We start from the raw sequence: 22758 nt of genomic DNA, 5'->3' as shown, positions 1-22758 counted from the left end.
TACAAAGGAATATTCCTTTTCTGCATATGAGTGGGCTGTAGAATAACACAGTATTTATTCTCCTTATATAGACCAAAGGGATTCTGGGAACAAATAAAAAAATCCCATTTACATGGGTTTATCCTATAGGCTAAAGCTCACCCACTGGGGTTTTAAAGCAAAAGCCAGGATAATAGCTGATCAGAGTCCCAACTAGAGACCGGTTTGGCCCTTCTTGGGGCTCATCAGTGTAGTGTAGGGTTTTCTGATCGGCTTAGGGAGAGCCAGGCGTGGGGATTCACAAACAAGTCAAAAAGGTTGAGGTGACCCAATACGTATGCAAATAGACCAAAGGGATTCTGGGAACAAATTCCTTATCAGAAATCCCTGCACTACACCATTATGAGCCCCAAGAAGGGCGAAACCGGTCTGTAGTTGGGAATCTGATCAGCTATTATCCTGGCTTTTGCTTTAAACCCAGTGGGTGAGCTTTAGCCTATAGGATAAACCCATGTAAATGGGCTTTTTTTTAGGAGCCTTAAGGAATTTGTTCCCAGAATCCCTTTGGTCTATTTGCATACATATGAGGCGGTCTCCTCAACCTGTTTGACTTGTTTGTGATTCTCCTTATATAAAAATTCAGTTAAAAAATACCAACATGTGGGGCTTCCCCAGGGGGTAGCAGTGTTGCATGCAAAGGGGGTAATAGGGGGGCAACACATAGAAGGTCTACATGTATCTTTCCCAATGCTAAAGGAGAGCTGAAGTACTTGGGAGCCCTGTCCTTACTGCCTATAGAAGCCTATGACATACCAGGGTTATTATTATTATTAACATTTATTTATAAAGCGCCAACATATCCCGCAGCGCTGTACAATAAGTGGGTTACATACATTGGGCATACAGAGTAACATATAAAGCAATCAGTAACCGATACAGGAGGGGAAGGGAGCCCTGCCCAAAAGAGCTTACACTCTACAAGGAATTACTGCATTTCATACATTGGACATACAGAGTAACATATAAAGCAATCAGTAACCGATACAGGAGGGGAAGGGAGCCCTGCCCAAAAGAGCTTACACTCTACAAGGAATTACTGCATTTCATACATTGGGCATACAGAGTAACATATAAAGCAATCAGTAACCGATACAGGAGGGGAAGGGAGCCCTGCCCAAAAGAGCTTACACTCTACAAGGAATTACTGCATTTCATACATTGGGCATACAGAGTAACATATAAAGCAATCAGTAACTGATACAGGAGGGGAAGGGAGCCCTGCCCAAAAGAGCTTACACTCTACAGGGAATTACTGCATTTCATACATTGGGCATACAGAGTAACATATAAATCTACAGGGTTGGATTTATTTTCCAAGCAGCACCAATAACAGGGACGTTGTGTTGAAACCTACAAAACATATGGAGAGCGAAGGGGGCGGATCCACTTTAGGAAAATAATTGGAAGCCAAATGGCCTGTGTATGCATGTCTTAGGGCGCAGAAGACAAATTTGTCCATATTTCTCCTGTAAACAAAAGCACTGATGCATTATGGCAGGAAGTTCTGCCCACCGGTCCATTTAGCAGGAATATGGGATCACGTAAACGTTCCCGTGTAACAAATGCGAGCGGGATACAAACAGTTTGGCTTAAGCGCGTATATGGCATCCATCACCGGAGAGCACATTCCTTCATTCGTGTAAATAAAATTCATAGACATCGTTAGAAGAACCACTGGCACAATAGATGTGAGTATTTCTGTAACGGACCCAGATTCAGCTCGTTAAAGAGACATCATCATCAATTTTTGCTTAACCCCAGAGAAGTGCATGAAAGCAGAACGCAGAGTTTATGGCCTCCAATCAGGTACTTGGAATCTAAAGGCATAAGAACTTTACTTTGATTCTGGGTAAGTTCCCCATGAACTACAGACAAATCGAAAGATGGAAAGTTCCTCAGGACCAAACTGGCTGCTTTGGTCAAAATTTGGTTCCGAGGAGCCGTATCACCTCCATTGGGTCCAAGCTGCTCAGCAAGTTGGCCTAACTCTCACCAACTAAGGTGAGCTCCACAGAACCACGTTGAATCTTGCTGGCCATACTCATGGAATGGTTTTGAAGTAGGTTCAGACTGAAAAAATAGCCAGAGACTTATCTCCTTGGTGGAGCAAAAGCTGCTCAGCTAGCTGGCCCATTCACAACTCTTACCATCTCAGGTGAACTTTATAGAACTACCATGAAGCTACCCTTACTAATGGAATGCTGTTGAAGTAGGTTTAGACTGAAAACATAGCCAGAGACTTATCTCCTTGGTGGAGCCCAAGCTGTTCGGCTAGCTGGCCCATTACTAACTCTCAGCTGAACCTTATGGTACTACCTTGTAACTAGCTAGCCTTACTAATAGAATGGTGTTGACATCGGTTCAGACTGAAAATATAGCCAGAGACTCATCTCCTTGGTGGAGCCCAAGCTGCTCAGCTAGCTGGCCCATTCACAACTCTCACCATCTCAGGTGAACTTTATGGAACTACCACAAAGCTAGCCTTACTAATGGAATGGTGTTGAAGTAGACTCTCACTACAAACATAGCCAGAGACTTATCTCCTTGGTGGAGCCCAAATTGCTCAGCTAGCATGTACATTACTAACTCTCACCATCTCAGCTGAACCTTATGGAACTACCATGAAGCTAGCCTTACTAATGGAATGGTGTTGAAGCAGGTTCAGACTGAAAATACAGCCAGAGACTTATCTCCTTGGTGGAGCCCAAGCTGTTCTGCTAGCTGTCCTATTACTAACTCTCACCATCTTAGCTGAACCTTATGGAACTATCTTAAAACTAGATAGCCTTACTAATAGAATGGTGTTGAAGTAGCCAGAGACTTATCTCCTTGGTGGAGCAAAAGCTGCTCAGCTAGCTGGCCCATTCTCAACTCCCACCATCTCAGGTGAACTTTATGGAACTACTATGAAGCTAGCCTTACTAATGGAACGGTGTTGAAGTAGGTTCTCACTTCATAGCCAGAGACTTATCTCCCTGGTGGAGCCCAAGCTGCTCAGCTAGCTGCCCCATTACTAACTCTCACCATCTCAGCTGAACCTTATGGAACTACATTGAAACTAGCTAGACTTACTAATGGAATGGTGTTGACGTGGGTTCAGGCTGAAAATATAGCAAGAGATTTATCTCCTTGGTGGAGCCCAAGCTGCTCAGCTAGCTGGCCCATTCACAACTCTCACCATCTCAGGTGAACCTTATGGAACTACCACATAGCTAGCCTTACTAATGGAATGGTGTTGAAGTAGACTCTCACTACAAACATAGCCAGAGACTTATCTCCTTGGTGGAGCCCAAACTGCTCAGCTAGCTGGCCCATTCACAACTCTCACCATCTCAGGTGAACTTTATGGAACTACCAAAAAGCTAGCCTTACTAATGGAATGGTGTTGAAGTAGGCTCTCACTACAAACATAGCCAGAGACTTATATCCTTGGTGGAGCCCAAGCTGCTCAGCTAGCTGGCCCATTCACAACTCTCACCATCTCAGGTGAACTTTATGGAACTACCATGTAGCTAGCCTTACTAGTGCAATGGTGTTGAAGTAGGTTCAGACTGAAAACATAGCCAGAGACTTATCTCCTTGGTGGAGTCCAAGTTGAGCTATTAATAACTCTAAGTTGAGCTCCACAGGTATGTCAAAGGCCTATAGTAGTTTTGTTATAAGTTACTTACACTTGAATTATCCTTAGAGTGCTCCCATCATTACAACCGTCTCTCCTCGCCTCTTTTTTATCACCTAACTCTCCAACACAGAGGTAGTGGTTTAATGGACCCATGGGGAGAGGTATACTCAGGGAGATCATGGGTTGCACACATGGTGAATGGGGCCGGGGGTGGGTTTGCATACATTCCTAGGATGCATAAATATTTGTCCCAATCCATAATTCCTTAAGTGAGGGCTATGTAGGCAATTAGTTATGGCAAAGATTTTCACCCCATTCAGATGTGGCCCTAGGGCCAAACGATTGCATTACAGTGAAGGGAATATGAGCCGTTGGGCCGAGGACTAAATCAGCTGATGTGGTCTGCATCAAGCCCGCCCAATAAACATCTGGATGTTGCTCTGCTTAGAACTGGTCATAGAAATGTCAGCTGACTCAGTATGGGGGATCCCTAACTTTATTTCTGAGCGGAGCAGCATCACAAGACTTTCCTCTTCTCACTAAATTGATTTTCTGCCCCCCGTGTCTGGGCGGCCAAAAAACAATTATAAACAATATCAACAATTCATTATAGTAGTGTAAAAACTGCTAATATATTGAACAGTGGAAAAAAAAACGAAATGGATGTAAATTGCAAAAGTTGCTCAGAAGAGCAATGGGAGCAACTTGATGTTTATTTGTCCTGAGGGCTCTTGTTTCCATTACAGAACCGATTTAAAGTGAAAGAAAACAAGGTTTTTCTGATTTTATTGGAATGCAGTCTGGAGAGGGATTAAAAGGGCAGACTTTATTCTTCAGAGGAAACCAAACGTCACGTAATTGACTTCCTTGAAACAAAATCAGTTGGTGCTACGGAGGTAACACGAGCCGCTTGGCCCCTTTCGGAGCGGATAGAGTTACGTCTTAAAGGAGAAATCCGCACAGATAATAATATAAATATAATACATTCGGCACAAGGAAAGTCAGTGTCAGTCTAAGCACAGTCATTAAGCAATTGCAATGGTTTGAAAAACATAATTGCTATTGAAAGACAGAATTTCCTCCACTGCTTGCCCTGACTACCAACTCCATTGAAACAATGTATAGGTAACCAGTCGCCAGCCAAGGCTCCACCCCCAGCAGACTAGACTGTCAGGCCCCCCTGCAACAATATCTTTGGAGGGGCCCAGCGCACAATGGCAGCACTACCCTGGGTCAGACTGGGCCGCCTGGACACCGAGAAAGATCCCGGTGGGCCCTGGCTCTAGTGGGCCCCAGCAGCCCAGACCCGACCCTTGCAGCGCTCCCCCTGCCCGACCGCTACTCCCCTAACACGTTAAATTTACGCCCTCGGAGAAGGACTTCGGGTGGCCCTTCACCCACCCGTCCGACCATGGCACTACCCATCCCCTTCCGTCCCACACCCACCGGCCCCTCACCATCCTCCCTTCATGTCCCCTACCTCCACCTGTCCTTCCTTGTCCCCCATCCCCCTAGCCCACAGGTAGGAAACCGGTGGGGAGGGGGGTTCGCTAAAGCTAAAGAGGTAGCAAACCCATCATGACCGTGGGGTCTGCTCCTTCTATAGAGACGCCATTGGCCTGCAAATAAGGCACATAACACAAGTGTGCAAGGGATTGTGGGGACTGGAGTCGTATTGACTGGAGAACAGTTCAGTTCTGGTCCGACAGGGTGGCAAACAGAGAAGGTGATGGCAAAGGACAGATAAAAACTGCCGCCTTCCTCGAGGTTGGGGACTTTCTCTCAAAACACCACTACTCACTGCCAAAGCCAACCCTTACCAAAGCCGGGCTATGGAAGCTTCTAATGTCGGGGTTCATGCAAGGGGCTAGAAAACAAACCTGTAGTGAGAGTGGTAACTTCCCAGGAAAATAGGGAAAACGCTGAACCTTCCTTCTAAAAGCAAAACATGTTTTAATGCTATGGGTATGGGATCTGTTACCCAAAAACCCATTATCCAAAAATCTCCAAAAAATGCGAAAGCTATCTCCCATAGACTCCATGTTAATAATCTGGTTTGGAACAGTTCCCTAAGCCCCGCCCCGCCCCCTACTGATCTGGCTGACTACTTTGTGACTCAAATAAAATGTAACAGTAGTCGTCTGTCCTTCAGCCTGCATCCTCCCAATCCCACAATCCCCTGCTGCACACGTGATGACAATAAAAAAAGGAACATCCCAGTGCAATGCATTGTGGGTTATGTAGTTCCTGCATGCTGTCTGTAAGCTGTGGGGAAGTTGTTACAATTTGTAACATCAGTGTTTTAGTCCCTCCTCCCCTCCCAGGATTTCAAATGATGCAGAAAGAGAAGAACTGTTTTGCAGCTGGATTTCAGCATATAAAAATGGGATTTATTCCTACTGTTTGAAGGAACAGATTACAGGGATAGGGATATTAGGGGTTTCTGTGTTGTGTGGGGCTCTTTAGCAAATTTTGGTTCCCCTTTAATCAAATATCTCACATTTTTAAAAAGTTTTCTCTGTAATAATAAAACAGTACCTGTACTTGATCCCAACTAAGATATAATTACCCCTTATTGGGGCAGAACAGCCCTATTGGGTTTATTTTATGGTTAAATGATTCCCTTTTCTCTGTAATAATAAAACAGTACCTGTACTTGATCCCAACTAAGATATAATTACCCCTTATTGGGGCAGAACAGCCCTATTGGGTTTATTTAATGGTTAAATGATTCCCTTTTCTCTGTAATAATAAAACAGCACCTGTACTTGATCCCAACTAAGATATAATTACCCCTTATTGGGGGCAGAACAGCCCTATTGGGTTTATTTCATGTTTAAATGATTCTTCACTTAAGGTATTACAGAAAGATCCCCTATTCGGAAAACCCCATGTCCTGAGCATTCTGGATAACCGGTCTCAAAATAGGGGTTCTGTTGTTTGAAGGCACCAGAACACCCCTCAAATGAAAACTATACCCCCAGAATTAATACGTAACCAACAGACAGTTTATATCATATTAAGTGGCCTATTAAAGAATCTCCCCAAACTGGAATATATATATCAGTAAATATTGCCCTTTTACATCCTTTCCCTTGAGCCGCCATTTAGTGATGGGCTGTGTGCCCCCTCAGAGATCAGCTGACAGGAAGTGATGCAGCTCTAACTGTAACAGGAGACCTACACTGTTTGGGAGTATAGTTCTCCATTAAGGCATGATAATATGGGGCTGGCAGGGTTACCATAGTTGGATTCAGGTATTTGGCTCTACAGAAACCCCACAGAAGGCCTACTCCCTGATAAAACATAATTCACCCTTTGTTTTCAGTTGTAAAATGCACAAATATCACCAGTGACGTCCATGTTCCTTTTCCCCCCAGTCGGCTGCCATCAAACATAACAACCCTTTACTATTAGCCGCCCCATGTGACTTTGCCCCTAACGGTAAAATAATGGCAGATTCCCGATCATCATGTGACCCTTCCCTACTGAGCACAAATGCAGGTTTGGTTGTGGCACAGATCGGAGAATTTATGGATCTGACCTTTCTGGTCCCAAAATATTTTTGGAACTATTGCTCAGAAAATGGACGTCAAACTCCCAGGCTCCTGAGAGAGCCGCCTTTATTCATCATAACAAACTTCTTTCTACACAACTTGATTTTTTTTTTTTAAACCTTTTTATTGCTTTTGTTAAAAAATTAAATATAAAAGATTTTTTTACAGTGATAAATTAGAAATTTACAAGAAACATCAACAGGGAAAAATACAATATATATATATATATGTAACATCCTCACAAAGCAGTGTCTCTCCGGATTCACAAGTTCATGTCTAACATGAGCGCTAAGATTTGCACCGGGAAGTCAACAAACGCATCGCCGCAACATTGCTCTTCCAATTGCTGGACTCCTGAGGCGCAAGGGTATTGGCTTTAGTTTCACTTTTCCTTTATTTTTATACTGAAAATATATAAACTGGCTTGGGGGTTCCTGAAAATTTGCAGTCAAACTATAGTAAAATAATGGTAATTGTCACCAGAAGGCATTCCTTAGCTTCTCTGAGGGTAATGTGTAGAGCAGTGGTTTTCTGGTTCAAGCTCCCCTTGGAGGGGAGCCCCCCCTTAGCCCAAATCCCCCCCTAACTGGCCTTCAGGCTGGGCCCCCTTAGCCCATAACAAGATTACAGATATATAGAAACATTGGGGTAACAGTCACCCCGCTATAGTTCCAGGGGTACCCAGGGCACAAATAAGCACTCACCCCAAATCCCCCCCTAACTGGCCTTCAGGCTGGGCCCCCTTAGCCCATAACAAGGTTACAGATATATAGAAACATTGGGGTAACAGTCACCCTGCTATAGTTCCAGGGGTACCCAGGGCACAAATAAGCACTCACCCCAAATCCCCCCCTAACTGGCCTTCAGGCTGGGCCCCCTTAGCCCATAACAAGGTTACAGATATATAGAAACATTGGGGTAACAGTCACCCCGCTATAGTTCCAGGGGTACCCAGGGCACAAATAAGCACTCACCCCAAATCCCCCCCTAACTGGCCTTCAGGCTGGGCCCCCTTAGCCCATAACAAGGTTACAGATATATAGAAACATTGGGGTAACAGTCACCCTGCTATAGTTCCAGGGGTACCCAGGGTACAAATAAGCACTCACCCCAAATCCCCCCTAACTGGCCTTCAGGCTGGGCCCCCTTAGCCCATAACAAGGTTACAGATATATAGAAACATTAGTGTGTAGAAGAGCAAACAGACACCCTAATTGACATCCATGTTGAGCACCCATCTGCCCCACACTTTGGGAACAAGTGCAGAGCCACCACTCAACATTAAAATAAGGAGACTGGACCCACATCTTACAATCAACCATGATTTCCTTTCTTTTGTTAAATTAGGTATTGGGATTTGGAGACCTAAAGGTGGAGGCCATAAGGCTCCCAGTTGCTAGGTCTAGTAAAAAGAATATGGCCTACTTGAATGTGTCTCTATGGAATGATGTCTATTTGGACGACATCTACTGAACTATATCAACACACTCAAGGATCATTTTTTATTTCAAAAATAGTAATCCAAGAAAGCCCATCATGGCTGGTAGCTTAGAGGAGATCCTCCATCAACGTGTGGTCTCACAGCCCATCGTTTCTACATGAGGCCATTATAGGCACGTGCCATATCTTTCCAACCGTAGGCGTTGCCTAAAACACATGTATCGGTGACAGATGGGCCCTCGCTGAGCTTAGGGCAACTTGTTACCACTGTGTGTGCTTCAGACACCATGAAACCAATGGGGCAGAGAGGGGCATTTTGACCAACTAAAGGCAGCAGTATACGTGTAACAGCCTAATTATTTCTAAAACCCATAACTAGACCATAAATGATCTTTTTAACCCTATTCCTCCAGAAATCCTATCAACAGCCAACTGATTTGGTGCAGGCCTTGCTGGCAGCAGAGTCGGCCGAGTGAACAACCTCGTGGCGGTGGCGGCAGAACTATAACATCAACGTGCGTTATACCGAATTTTGTTTTCTTCACAAAGGCACCACAATGGTTATGCTAATACTATTTACAGAGCTAAATTAACTGTCCACACATCAAATAGTGCATTGTTTTCTTTCCTTTTATTCCTGAAGAGTAAGGTGACCTGACCTTCCCCATTAAGGCACCGCTATATGAACCAATAAAAACCTTCTATACAGCCACGTGGAGAAATGAGAGCTGCCAGGCAGGATCCATTCTGGTGCATAATCTGCCTTTGGGGGGGGGCAGCTACCAAAACAAAAGGCTGCAGTTACTCGCAATATGTATTTGTACAATAAACATTTAACCTACTGGAAACCTGAGATATTCTGCATTCCGACGAGTGCTTCTGAGAGGGAAGGCCCGGTCACCATAAAGGAAATGTAAACCCTTGTCACTAATCAGTGTAAATTCAATTCACATTTCTGTTTTAGTTGTTAAGGTATTAGCAGTTTTAACACTGTTCGTATAACTCTTAAGGTCCCCATACATGGGCCGATTGTAGCTGCCAATATGGGTCCCTTGGACTGATTCGGCAGCTATTGGCCCGTGTAGGGGCAGCAACGACAGGCCTGCCCAACCGATATCTGGCCTGAAATTGGGCAAATATCGATTGGGCAGGTTAAAAGATTCAGCGACTTTACAGTCCTTATAATTCGATCTTTGGCCCCAGGGCCAAACAACTGAATTAGCCTAAAATTCCCCGATATCGCCCACCCGTAGGTGGGGATATTGGGAAAAGGTCCTCGCCAGGCGAGTGTATCGTTATGTGTATGGCCACGAACAGCGCCACCTGCTGTTCATTTTGTTCAAACTGGACATGGTAGAAAGTTAAGTTTGTGAGAAAAGGAAATTGTTGTGATGTTGCTTTGATTGGAAAATGGAGTTGGGGAGCAGAGAATCGGGTTCTGTAGTGGGTTCTAAGCAGTGGGGTAACAATAGAGAAAGCAGACCCCATGGTCATGGGGGGCGGGGTCAGGGGGGCCTGGACTGCGGGGTCTGCTTTTTTCATTGTTTCATACTAATCCCCAATCCCCACCAGCTCTCAGGTAGGAAAGAGGGGAGGGAGTGGGGATTTATATGCAAGATGATGGGGGGAAGGTGGGACAGGTGCTTTTCTACGCTGGACCCGCCCCCTTCAAAAATCTTCATAGGGGCCTGGCACTCTTCTCTTAGAACACTGGTTCTAAGCTGAGCAATAACACAAAATGTACACCAGGTGGCACTATTGTTCCTAAATTGCTACATTAGTTTTAAAACTGCTAATATCTTAAAAAAAAAAACACAGAAAAAAATAAGTAAATTGCAAAGGTGCTCAAAAGAGCATTCTGAATTTCCCATGAATCCGCTTCGAGGGTTCACATTTCTCTTAAATAAGAGCCTATTCGTTTCCTACACCTCCATTTTAGTGCTAATTGGACTCTGCATACATAGAAAATCCACAGACCCTTAATTAGCCTCACTCACAGGTTTGTTTTTTTCTCTATAGAACAATTACCAGAACAATTAGTTAGAAGTGGCTAAACGAAACACAATAAGGCTAAGCAGGAGCAGGGAAACCACGGAGGAACTCACCGACATAAGAGCAATACAAAACCGCTACAGAAACCCATAGCAACCAATCAGAAATAGGTTTAGATCTGTCTAGTGCACTTACGCTAATGAAAGCAAACCTGATTGGTTGCTATGCGTCACCGGCATTAATGCAGCCTGTGTCTGTGAGCTTCCCCCGCGTCTTCCACATTGCAAAGGCACCGCATAGTAAAAACAGCAAATTCTACATCTCCAGTGTTTAGTGGTTGCCTTCCTTAACAAAAAATTGCACTTTAGCAGGGAAGTCCAACTTGTAGCAACTGGTTTTAAACTACAAGTCCCAGCATCCTCTATGAGGAAATGGCATTCAATAGCCAACATGTACATAGGCACCATATTGTCTCGGGACAGCATCTCTTAAGACTTCACGCCGTCAAAGCCTGGCACAACGTGGTCGCGTAAAGATCTGGCAGTTCAACGCCAGATAAGCCATCGCCTGTCCAAAAGGTCCTGCCTTGACCAATACAAATGACCAAGGAGAAGGTCAGGCCTCTCGTACACCCAAAGCTGTTTCCATACTGTGGTGATCAGGCACTACCTCTGCACAGTGGAGGGAATTAAGGCGTGGCCAACTTCAAAATGGCCTCTCTCCAGCGAACAGTAATGTTGACATCAACATTGTACAAACGTCTCCTTCCAAATAAAAGAAGGCCACGTGCAAGCCTGGACTATACCACAGTCTCGTTGCCTTTCCCCGGCTTCACCCACCCGTCCACCCGTTTCTTCCTTTTCACTTTCCCCGAGTTCACGAGCCGGTTGGTGCACTTCTGCCACGTGTGCAGGGTTTTGGCCGACCAGATCCACATGCCGGAGGTGATCCCCACCAGTAGGGACATAAATATATTGAGCATTTCCACCGCCATGTTGGAGTCGTCGGCGGTGTAACGGAACACGTTCCAGTTGGAGATTTCGTAGAAGTAGCACGCGATGACGCACGTGGCCGGCACGGTGTACAGGACGGAGAAGACGCCGATTTTCACCATCAGTCTCTCCAGTTTGTCCGTTTTCGTTCCGTCTTTTTGGAGGTTGGACCTAATTTTAAACAGCGCTACGAGTCCGGCGGCAATGAACAAAGTGCCTATAACTAAATAGGTAAATAAAGGTGCGACCACAAAGCCCGTGAGCGCATCAATGTTTTGGTTGCCCACGTAGCACAGCCCGGTCAGCTCGTCGGCATCCACCAATCGCATGATGAGGATGACTATGGTCTTCACGGCCGGGATGGCCCAGGCTGCAATGTGGAAATAGGAACTGTGCATCTCTATAGCCTCGTGCCCCCACTTTAGGCCGGCGGCCAAGAACCAAGTCAGCGTCAGGATGACCCACCAGATGGAGCTCGCCATCCCGAAAAAGTACATGAGTAGGAAAATGATTGCGCAGCCAGTATTCTTCAGCCCTTCCTGAATCAGAACCGGTTCTGCCGCCTCTTCAAAATCGCAGGATATCCTCTCCCGGCCCACCGTCAGTCGGACAATGTAAGCGATGCTATAAATATTGTAACACATGCTGAGAAAGATGATGGGTCGTTCGGGGTAACAGAACCGGGACGAGTCGATGAGGAAGGTGAGGACGGTGAAGGCGGTGGAGATGAAGCACAAACTGGCCCAGACGGCCATCCAGATGTCCGTGAACTCCTTGGACAGGCGGCTGTACAGGCCGGAATCGTAGCCGCACTTTAGGACGCAGTTCATGCTCCTCTTAACCCAAGTGTACTGGTCGGAATTGGGTCCGAAGGAATTACAGTCCTCCCCCGGCAGCACGGGGGTCTTGCTATGCACGGGGACTTCGTCATCTCCCGGCCCCTCCATGCACATGTGATTGTGGTCATTCTGCGGCGGGAATTTGCTGCAGTTCAAGCTCTCCGGCCAGGCAAACCCAAACTCCTTCAGAACCGGCTCGCATCTTCTTTTGACCGAGAGGCACATCCCGCCGCAGGGCCCGATGGGGATATTAATCTTCTCCGTGCACATTGGGACGTACACCGAGCAAAGGAAGAACTGGAAAAGACAAATAAAAGAGAGAGACAATTAGAGAGTGTTTTATATGAGATGTAACCAATTCAATCAATTTAAAGGGCAACTACACCATAGGAAACTCATTTGAAGCCGACTGTAGCCACATAATCGCCACCAGGTGGCACTACTGTCTGGTTATACGTTTAAAAACTGCTAATATTGAAAAAAAAATTCTGTAATTTGCAAGTGCTTAGAAAAGCATTGGGGAATTTGTTTTGAAGGTTTATATTCCCTTTAATTTACCTTGACATCTACACTTACGAAATGACAGACCCCTCCCTTCCTGGGATGGTTCCAATTACTGTGCCGGGGCTGCCATGTCACTTGTCATAGAAAGAATGCAGCCCCTCTGACCACAAGATAGAACTGTTTTACAAAGGCAAAGTATACAGCAGCCCCTCAGCCATTGGTATAAATGTTCTCCGACTATTAAACAGCCAGTTCTAAGCAACTTTTCAATTGCTCTTCATTATTTATTCTATAAAGTTTTTAATTATTTGCCTTCTTCTTCTTCTGACTTTTTCCAACTTTCACTGACCCCGGCAGCCAAAAACTATTGCTCTGTGAGGCTCCAGTTTTGTTGTTATTGTTCCTTGTTACCTATTGTACAGCGCTGCTGAATATGTTGGCGCTTTATAAATAAATGTTAATAATAATAATGGTTATCACTTATCTTTCTATTCAGTCCCTTTACTATTCATATACCAGTCTTTCATTCAAACCACTCCCTGGTTGCTAAGGTAATTTGTACCCTAGCAACCAGATAACTGCTGAAATTCCTAACTGGAGCCAGTCGTAAGCAACTTTTCAATTGCTCCTTATTATTTATTCTATAAAGTTTTTTTTAATTATTTGCCTTCTTCTTCGGACATCTTTCAAATGGGGGTCACAGACCCCGGCAGCCAAAAACTATTGCTCTGTGAGGCTCCAGTTTTATTGTTATTGTTACTTTTTTATCACTTCTCTTTCTATTCCGTCCCCTCTCCTATTCATATACCAGTCTCTCATCCAAACCACTCCCTGGTTGCTAAGGTAATTTGTACCCTAGCAACCAACTGCTGAAATTCTTAAACAGTTGCTAAACATGGATGGGTTGAACTTGATGGACACTGGTCTTTTTTCAACCCTATGTAACTAACTATGTAAACAGAAAGTGAAAGAATGAAAAAAAAGAAACACAAATAATAAAAAACAAAGACCAATTGCAAATTTTCTAAGAATATTACTCTCTACATCGTCGATCCATTTTAATAGGCAAACAGTGGAATCCCTTTGTATAGGGGAGCAGTATCCAAGCAGGACTGGGAAAGCAATGTGGGGATAAGCACCCTGAATGGGGCAACCTGCTCTCTCTGCTCGGAGCACAAGGCGCATTTGGGAAGGTTGGCGTAATACCCTCCCTTTGTCTGCATAAGAATCCCGGCCTATTCAAGAGGCAGAAAGAGAGGAGCGACCCCAATAAACACAGCAGCCCCCGTGAATGTAAATTAGCGGCCTGTCAGGGTGAGCCATACAACGGGGGAGAGGGCTCCAGGCGCAGCACAAAAGATTTATTTTATATGCACGTTTGACCTTTCAACCTTAAAGCAGTTTTTTTCTTTTCTACCCCCCCCCCCAAGAGCTGCAAAGCCCCCTTATCTTGATAGCTGCCCTGTTCTGTAGCTTTAAGTTGTTTAGATGTGTTTGATTAAGGGCTGGGAGTGATCCCATTGCTTATCTGTAATTCAGGGCCCACACTGGCACCCCCAGAAGCCTCCCATCTGGAGATTGTACAACTGACCATTTGTTTACATTACACTCTCCATTGCAAGACTCACTTTTTCCCTCTCTCCCTATGAGTAATGATGGCTGGGGACTGGGCTAATAGGGAATTCAATATGCCCTGGTTTGTAACAGGCTGAAATTAGCAGGGTTCTAATCAGTCGCCCATAGAAGGGAGGGGGGGGGGGTTACATGTAAACAGATCGGGGCCCTCACATTCCTGCAGAACAGCATGTCACTTTCACAATGAGCCCAAATCCTTGTATCAACAATGTGTGCGAAGTGTCAAGCCAGCGGCATTCCAACCCGGGGAGAGCGGATAAATCAATAGATGGAGCAATCAATATAGGCAGGCACTAAGGTGCATAGAATCCCTGACATATAGCCGCTGGCTGGCAGAGCATGCTGGGAGATGTAGTTTAAAAGCCCATCATTTAAGTAATGCATGTATGTATATCTTTATTTATAAAGTGCTACTTATGTACGCAGCGCTGTACAGTAGAATACATTAATACAAACAGGGGGTTATTAAGATAATAATAGATAAATACACAGTATAACAATAAATACAGATAAATACAAGATACAGTTGCAATAAGTTAAGACTCAAAGACACAAGAGGATGGAGGTCCCTGCCCCGTAGAGCTTACAATCTATATTGTAATTAATATTCAATTAATTGGGCCTCATTTCATAGGGGGCGCAGTTTCTTTATTTTTAAAGGGGTTGTGCACCTTTATATTAACCTTTAGTATGATGGAAAGAATGCTGTTCTGAAGCAACATGCAGTCCGTCTGTATATTTAATTTTTTAGATTTTGTGCAGCAGCTCTCCAGTTTAAGGGTGAAGACACACAGAGCTACTTAGTAGCAGCTACTAAACGCCAGAAAAATCGCTGCCATAGACAATACTGAGAATTGCCTCTGCTAAAACACATGTAGAGACAGTTATCAGTAAATGATCAGCATTGTCTGTTTTAGTAGCCGTGACAAGTAGCTGCTACTAGTAGCTCTGTGTGTCTTCACCCTAACATTTCAGCAGCTCTGGTTGCTATTGTCCAATTTAACTTAGCAACTAGGAAGTCGTTTAAATAGTATATGACACCCTCCCTCTTAGAATGTAAGCTCTTGCGAGCAAGGCCCTCCCCCCTATTGTCTCCAATCTATATCCAAATGTAACTGCAAACCATTTTTCGTGAATTGTTTATATGTACATGTCAACGGTTTGGTCTTGGTAATAACAGAGAGGGGCCTAAATAGAAAGTTAAGTAATAAAAAGTAACAACAACAATAAAAAAACTGGAGCCTCACAGAGCAATAGGTTTTTGCCTGCCGGGGTCAGTGACCCCCCATTTGAAAGTTGGAAAGAGTCCAAAGAGGAAGACAAATAATTCCAAAACTATTAAAAAAAAATGAAGACCAATTGAAAAGCTGCTAGGAAAAGGGGATTCTATAACATACTAAAAGTTAACCTAAAAGTGACCCACTTTAATATAACCATGATCTGAAGCTCTGGGATTTAAAAACGTTGTATGGTTGCCAGGGTACCTTACCTTAGAAACCAGACAATTTCATATCAATAAGAAAAGGGTCTGATGAGTAAGATAACTAATAACAGAGTCAATCAAAAGCCTGCCTTATAGTAAATTGATGAAAATATCAATTTAAAGGTTATGCTTTAGTTTAAATGGAATCCTGGGGGGGCAACATATGGGGGGGGTTCCTGATTAAAGGGGAGCTACACCCAAAAAAAACGTTTAAATGTAATTTTATGCAACTTTCTACTATAAATTCATTAAGCAAACATGCACGTTGATTGTAACTGTAATTGCCACTAGAAGCAGTACCTGCCTGGCTGTTTATATCCTCTGCACTGCAGGTTCAGACTCCGGAAACAATGTAGTCACTTAACAGACCAGACTACTGCTTTCAGAACCACTGAAAATGCTTCACCGGAAAGTTACTTTAATTAAGTTACATTAATCGCTATTTTCTTGAGTGGCGCATTAGAAAGGGCTAGGGCAGAACTGTAAGCTCTTTGGGGCAATGGCCCGAGTTCTGACTGGTGCGGCCACGTGTGTATAAACTGTGCCACTCAGTACACTTGTGGCCCCATGTAAATACATATGTACATACACAGGAACCCCGACACAGGTGTTTCACCCAATGCCCTTTAGGGAGCACTCCGGCTGCTATAAAGTTACAACTCCCAGCACCACTAACAACCTGTAGTAGGCTGCTGGGAGTTTTACACCAACAGCAGCTGGAGAGCCATATACACAGGATGAGTGATCATTTTAGAGTGAAATGTATCCTTTTTTTCAATTTAAAGATAAGCCATTCAGTGGTTAATTCACAGAACGGGCCACTGCACTTGATTGTAAGCTCCTAGGGACAGGGATGTATATGAGAAACAAATGCAATTATGCATTTCTCCTTTCTAGTTAAAAGTCTACTATGAGAAGGAAGGAAATACAGATACAACACAAGAGAAGCTAAAGGGGAACTAAAGGGTAGGTGCAATAAAATGCAGCAAGTGTATATTGTCACATTTTGGGGACGCTGATGCTGATTGTTAAATCCCCAAACAAAATATGATTAGTGGGAGAAATAAAGCCGAAAAATGAAGAAATTCTGCATATATGATATAGATACTATAGCTACTGCCACCCCCGTACACACAGACTACTGTATAATCATCCTTCTCATGAAACTTTCCCCAAAGCTGGGTTTGAATTAACCCTTTCCCTGACACACTCACCGACTAAGAGCAGAGTGAGCTGCATTAAAATCCGATAGTGACACAGAGGCGCCCGAAATGCACTGATTAATCCTAAAAAGGGTGCCTGTCTCCCAGAACCTATTTGGGTGAAGACACACAGGGCTACTAGTAGCAGCTACTTGTCGCGGCTACTAAAATAGACAATGCTGATCATTTACTGATAACTGTCTCTACGTGTGTTTTAGCAGAGGCAATTCTCAGTATTGTCTATGGCAGGGGATTTTCTGGAGTTTAGTAGCCATGAAAAAGTAGCTGCTACTAGTAGCCCAGTGTGTCTTCACCCTAATAAAATAGACAATGCTGATCATTTACTGATAACTGTTTCTGTGTGTGTTTTATTTATTAACATTTTGGAAGAGGCAATTCTCAGTATTGTCTATGGCAGGAGATTTTCTGGAGTTTAGTAGCCGTGAAAAAGTAGCTGCTACTAGTATCTCAGTGTGTCTTCACCCTTTATGTGCAGCCCCAGACATACAGCACAATGTATGAATTAAGCAGAGATGCACTTACACACCTAGAGGTGCAAGAATAAAGTTGCACTTAAAGCCATAGAACCAGTAAAAGAGGTGGGTATGGGCGCTCCCATAGTGTTGTACAGGTTGGAGATCATATAAAGTGAATTCACTTAATGGGGTGCGCTACAAATTGGGTTCCGATATGGATATAGATTGTAAGCTCTACGGGGCAGGGACCTCCATCCTCTTGTGTCTTTGACTCTTAACTTATTGCAACTGTATCTTGAATTTATCTGTATTTATTGTTATACTTTGTATTTATCTATTATCATCTTTAAACTGTTTGTATTAATGCATTCTGCTGCGTACATAAGTAGATATAATACACTAAAGGCGCGTAATGGCAGGGGCGCCGCGTAGGTTGCGCGTATTACCAGAAGTTGCGCAGGGGCTGGAGCGATCGCTAGGCAGCAGGTACCCACCTGGAGCTGACTGGAGCACCCATACTGTATGAGAGGGGTAAAGGTGGTGAGTTGGAGCTCGGCATCTGCTTGCAATTCGTGTCCCACCAGGTTGGGCATTTTGGTGACATTGTAGCCAAGGTTCTGGCACATTGAGATCCTGATGGGGTCGCAGCGCCGCTCCTCTTCATCCCCAAAGCCAGCGATGTGCCCCACAAGGCAGCCCAGGAGGGGCAAACACAAGGCTAAAGCTCTTACTCCCATTATTCAAGGTGTCCCCCCCCCCCAACTCAGTACCAGATCCAAGGGTTCCGACTCCCCAGCTCCCGACCCTGCGACTCCACTGATGGGAAAACCAGACGGGAACAAAAAAAATCGCAGAAGAGAGGAAAAATGTAAATCTCTGAACTTTGTCTGGAACTTTCCCCAAATCCTTTGTCATCCAATAGGGGGGAAAGATAGATGGTGCTACTATCCCGGTGCCAACAACTTGTATGTTCCAATGGGTTCCGCAGCTGTTAGCGCACAAACTGCGCCGCCTGGGTAGCTCCCCTGCACCGTGTAGGTGGACCAGGCTGCGCTGTAGATGTAGGTAGGTCGGGCTGTACTATTCAGGTGGGTAGGGGGGTGCACTATGCAGGTAGGTCAGGCTGCACTGTTACATTCCCTGGGTGCAATGCTCATTGGCAGAGAGCGCAGTTAGACAGCAGCAGCCTCTCCACCTCTAGACCTCTGTCTGCCTCTCTCTCCCCTGCTCCTGCCTGTACTAATGAGGGGAGGAGGCTGGGGAGTGGGTTAGGCACAGAGGGGGAGGATGGTGGGGGCTGCCTTCTCCCAGGGTACGGTATCCAGAGAGGTTCAGTTCAGCCAGGTTCTCAAGTTTCCTCCAGTTTCTTCCCTTCACTCAGCAGTCTGGCTTTTAACCCTCTGTGTGCCTGCCTGGCTTGCAGAGTAGCTAGGGAAAGGGCACCCCTGCAGGCTCTTCTTGCCCTGAAGGGGTTAACGCTGACTGTCTCTGTTTAGTGCTAACTTTCAGGCTGGTATCAGAGCCAGCATCCAGGCTATAATTTTGGGGATTTGGCTGTGGAGTGGAGACTTGATTTCCCCTGCTGAGTTTGGCAGAGTCTGGCTGGGGACTTGTGCTCTGATAGCGCAAATAAACTCCATAATCACAGAAAAATGTGTGAGGGGAAGGACACATGCGTAAAGGGGGGGGGTCGGCGTCTCGGGAAATGTGCAATAAAAATGTATTTAAACATACAAAGTTGGTGGATATGATGGTTCTGTGCAATCCCGCCTTGTTCTGCTGAAACCCAAAGCTGCTCCAGTACTCCTATTGACGAGCAACCGCCTTGGTGCGAAAAGTACCGGAGCCCACACATGGTCCGAAAATTGTACGTAAGTAGGTTTTGTACAATTTAGTCTACTAAAAACATTTAAACAATAATTAAACACAATAGGACTGTTCTGCCCCCAATAAGGGGTAATTATATCTTAGTTGGGATCAAGTACAGGTACTGTTTTATTATTACAGAGAAAAGGGAGTCATTTAACCATTAAATAAACCCAATAGGGCTGTTCTGCCCCCAATAAGGGGTAATTATATCTTAGTTGGGATCAAGTACAGGTACTGTTTTATTATTACAGAGAAAAGGGAATCATTTAACCATTAAATAAACCCAATAGGACTGTTCTGCCCCAATAAGGGGTAATTATATCTTAGTTGGGATCAAGTATAGGTACTGTTTTATTATTACAGAGATCCCTTGCCTGTAGAAGTTGCATGATTGATAAGAGAAAGGGAAATTGACCTTTAAATAATCATTTCGACAATCAGAATGGAGATAGATTTCAAGGAAGGACAATCATTTTTTTAAAATATTATTTTATTTATTCTTAATTCCAGGGTCAGTTTTAGGGTCAGAAAACAAAGTAATTTGCCCAGGGCCCCCCACAATCGCAGGGGACTCCTTTATAGGTAAAGAATATTAAAACGACAAAGGACAGATTCTGTTGTGTAACAGTGGCTAGGTGTAGTCCAAGCCTGCAGCTGCACCTCCTATTGGCAGTTATGGGATTAGAGAGCTGTAGTACAACAACGGTTTAGGCATTGCAGGTTGAACATCCTTGAGTGATATAGTTCTACCATCAGATTTTGGGCCTATGTCCCTTGCTTTGGCCAGGGCTCCCTTTTCTGAAACTTCTTTATTCTGACATATACTGTAACTGTCTGGTTGGTAGGATGTCACCCTAGCAACCACATTGCAGCTGAATTTTCAAAGTGAATGCAGAAAAGGCAGCATGAAAAATACTGTTTAAGCACTAAAGGCCCTAGAATGTCTCTGTCATACCTAGAGTCACCTGTATCTTACCGACGGGGGGGGGGTGGTCATATGCAGAATGGGACATTCCTTCTTTGGGTATTTGCATTTATCTATAGGAATGAGTTCTACATATGAATGAAATGTAAACAGCCCTTGAGGAGCATCTCAGTAAGGTTCCCAACATAAGCAGAGTGATAGCTTAATGGCCATTTACATATAAAAACCCCTCTCTGTGGCGGCTTTTCACAGGCAGCAGTATAGGGAGAAGCCCTGATATCAGCTATTGACAACCCATAGCAACCTATAGCAACCAATCATATACTTGCTTTTGGAATTCAACCTGCAGCAGACAGATGAACACTTAGGTTTGGTTATTATGGTATTGGTATATATTGCCCAGTATTAGTAAATAAGCCTTATTGTATGAAACAGCACTTACACGGGTTCTGAAGAGGCCGCAGACAGGGTTCCACCTAGTCACAGTAATCCCCCACTTATGTGCGCACGAGCCAAGGATATACATGTTGCTCTGGCCTGTAATTATATACTTTGGCTCTAATTAACCAATGTTCAGCATCCTGGAAGAAAGATTTGAAAGAAATTAACAGGATTGTTCAGTATCCCTGATGGCACGGTAGCCCATGCTTGTATTAGCCCTAATGTAATGAGTCACAGCCAGAGATGCAGATACAGCGGCTGCAGGGGTCATTGCTACACGGGTTGCTGCGCAGGCCCATAAGAATACCAAGGGGTTTCCCAGCCCAGGACTGGGCCAGTGGGGCACCAGAAAAAAAAACCTGGTGGGCCCTGCAGCCCCCGGCAACCCAGGCTTGCTCCCCCCGCCAACTGCAGTCCCCGACATATCTCCCCCCCCATCGCGGCCACAAGGAGGGGTTAGAAATTGCGACTAGGGTGGGGGCCCACAGTCCCAGTGGGCACGGGACACCCCAGCCTTACCCTGCCCAGCCTAGAACACATTATATCAGCCTTTCCCTATTTCCACTGTGGGCCTATATAAAACCTATACCATTTGGGAGAGTGGATCTAGGGTGTCAAGCTGGTCCCATGATATAGGCCAGGAGGCCCCTTGGAGAGGCCCATACATGTGCCAATAAGCTTCTGATACTGGATATAGCCACAGGCTCTCTAATGGGCACTAGGAGACCATCAGTGGTGTTGAGCTGGGATGGGATGGGGGCTCCTTCTTACATTTTTTATTTTCCAGGCTGTAATATATGGCACCTTCATGGTGGTCAAAAAGGGCATTTGCCAAGGGACCACTATTGGTCTTTTAAACTGCAGTAACTTTGGGACTGAATATGTTGCAGAAATGCCAGACCCATAATTATTCTCAGATATACAATGGGGTATATGACTCCTGTAACACTATTAAAACATGGTCCATCTTTGCAACACGTGGCGCCATTGCATGGAGACCTGACTGAAGTCACCTAATGACTTAAGGTGGCCATACATGTAAAGATCTGCTCGTTTGGCGAGATCCACCTTATGGTGGGCAATACCGGGCTGATCCAATCATTCTGCCTGTGTATGGGCACCTTTAGTCCCCTTTCAGCACACAGCACCCTACTCCTCTTTGAGTAGAGTCAGGCGCAGCGCCCCCTCGCGACTGCAATGATGCATTGTGGGAAAAAAACAAGGTGATTGTTCTTGAAATTGCACTCTGCTCATGCAATTGAAGATGTAACATCTTGGCCTGGTTTCAGTACCTAGCGGACAGGCCTAATCCATACAGCCCCCCATTAATGGTATGTGTGTGTATTACAAGGGCCAGTATTTATTGAAGAGGGTGCATGACTGAGACAGGGGGGCAATTCCATGGCTTTTTGACCTAGAACAACGTTTCTCAACCTGTAGGTTGGGACCCCCTTTGGGGGTCGAACAACCCTTTCACAGAGGTCGCCTAAGACCATCTGAAAACACATATTTCCAATGGTCTTAGGAATAATTTTATGGTTGGGGGTCACCACAACATGAGGAATTGTATTAAAGGGTGGCGGCATTAGGAAGGGTGAGAACCACTGACCTAGAACCACAGGTTCTGCTCCCCCACAAATGATAAAATCCACGGTGCTTGTAGCCAAGTCTGAGACCCCCAAGCACCAAAGACTTTTCATTTGCACATTCTCCAGCATACATGGAGTCTTCTGGGGTCTATC

General features: G+C 44.8%; 1 protein-coding gene across 1 annotated transcript; it reads right to left on the bottom strand.

The window, feature by feature from the left end:
• Positions 1-9143: 9143 nt before the first annotated feature.
• Positions 9144-19040, bottom strand: fzd4 (frizzled class receptor 4). The gene is made up of 2 exons (XM_002936543.5): positions 18276-19040; positions 9144-12778 (listed from the first exon to the last, which is right to left on the bottom strand). The coding sequence occupies exons 1-2, from the start codon at positions 18516-18518 to the stop codon at positions 11450-11452; spliced, it is 1572 nt and encodes a 523-aa protein (XP_002936589.1). The 5' UTR covers positions 18519-19040; the 3' UTR covers positions 9144-11449.
• Positions 19041-22758: the final 3718 nt, after the last annotated feature.

The sequence above is a fragment of the Xenopus tropicalis genome, chromosome 2 (assembly GCF_000004195.4).
Source record: "Xenopus tropicalis strain Nigerian chromosome 2, UCB_Xtro_10.0, whole genome shotgun sequence".
Classification (NCBI taxonomy): Eukaryota; Metazoa; Chordata; class Amphibia; order Anura; family Pipidae; genus Xenopus; species Xenopus tropicalis.
Note: the sequence above shows the minus strand (reverse complement) of the source record. Positions and strands in the feature narration are given on the sequence as shown.

Bases quoted from the DNA above. Each gene is read 5' to 3' on its own strand.
- fzd4 (XM_002936543.5), bottom strand. From the start codon at position 18,518: ATGGGAGTAAGAGCTTTAGCCTTGTGTTTGCCCCTCCTGGGCTGCCTT. The intron at 12,779-18,275 runs GTGGGTACCTGC...TGTCTTTTCCAG, and splicing joins GGTGCTCCAGTCAGCTCCAG to TTCTTCCTTTGCTCGGTGTA.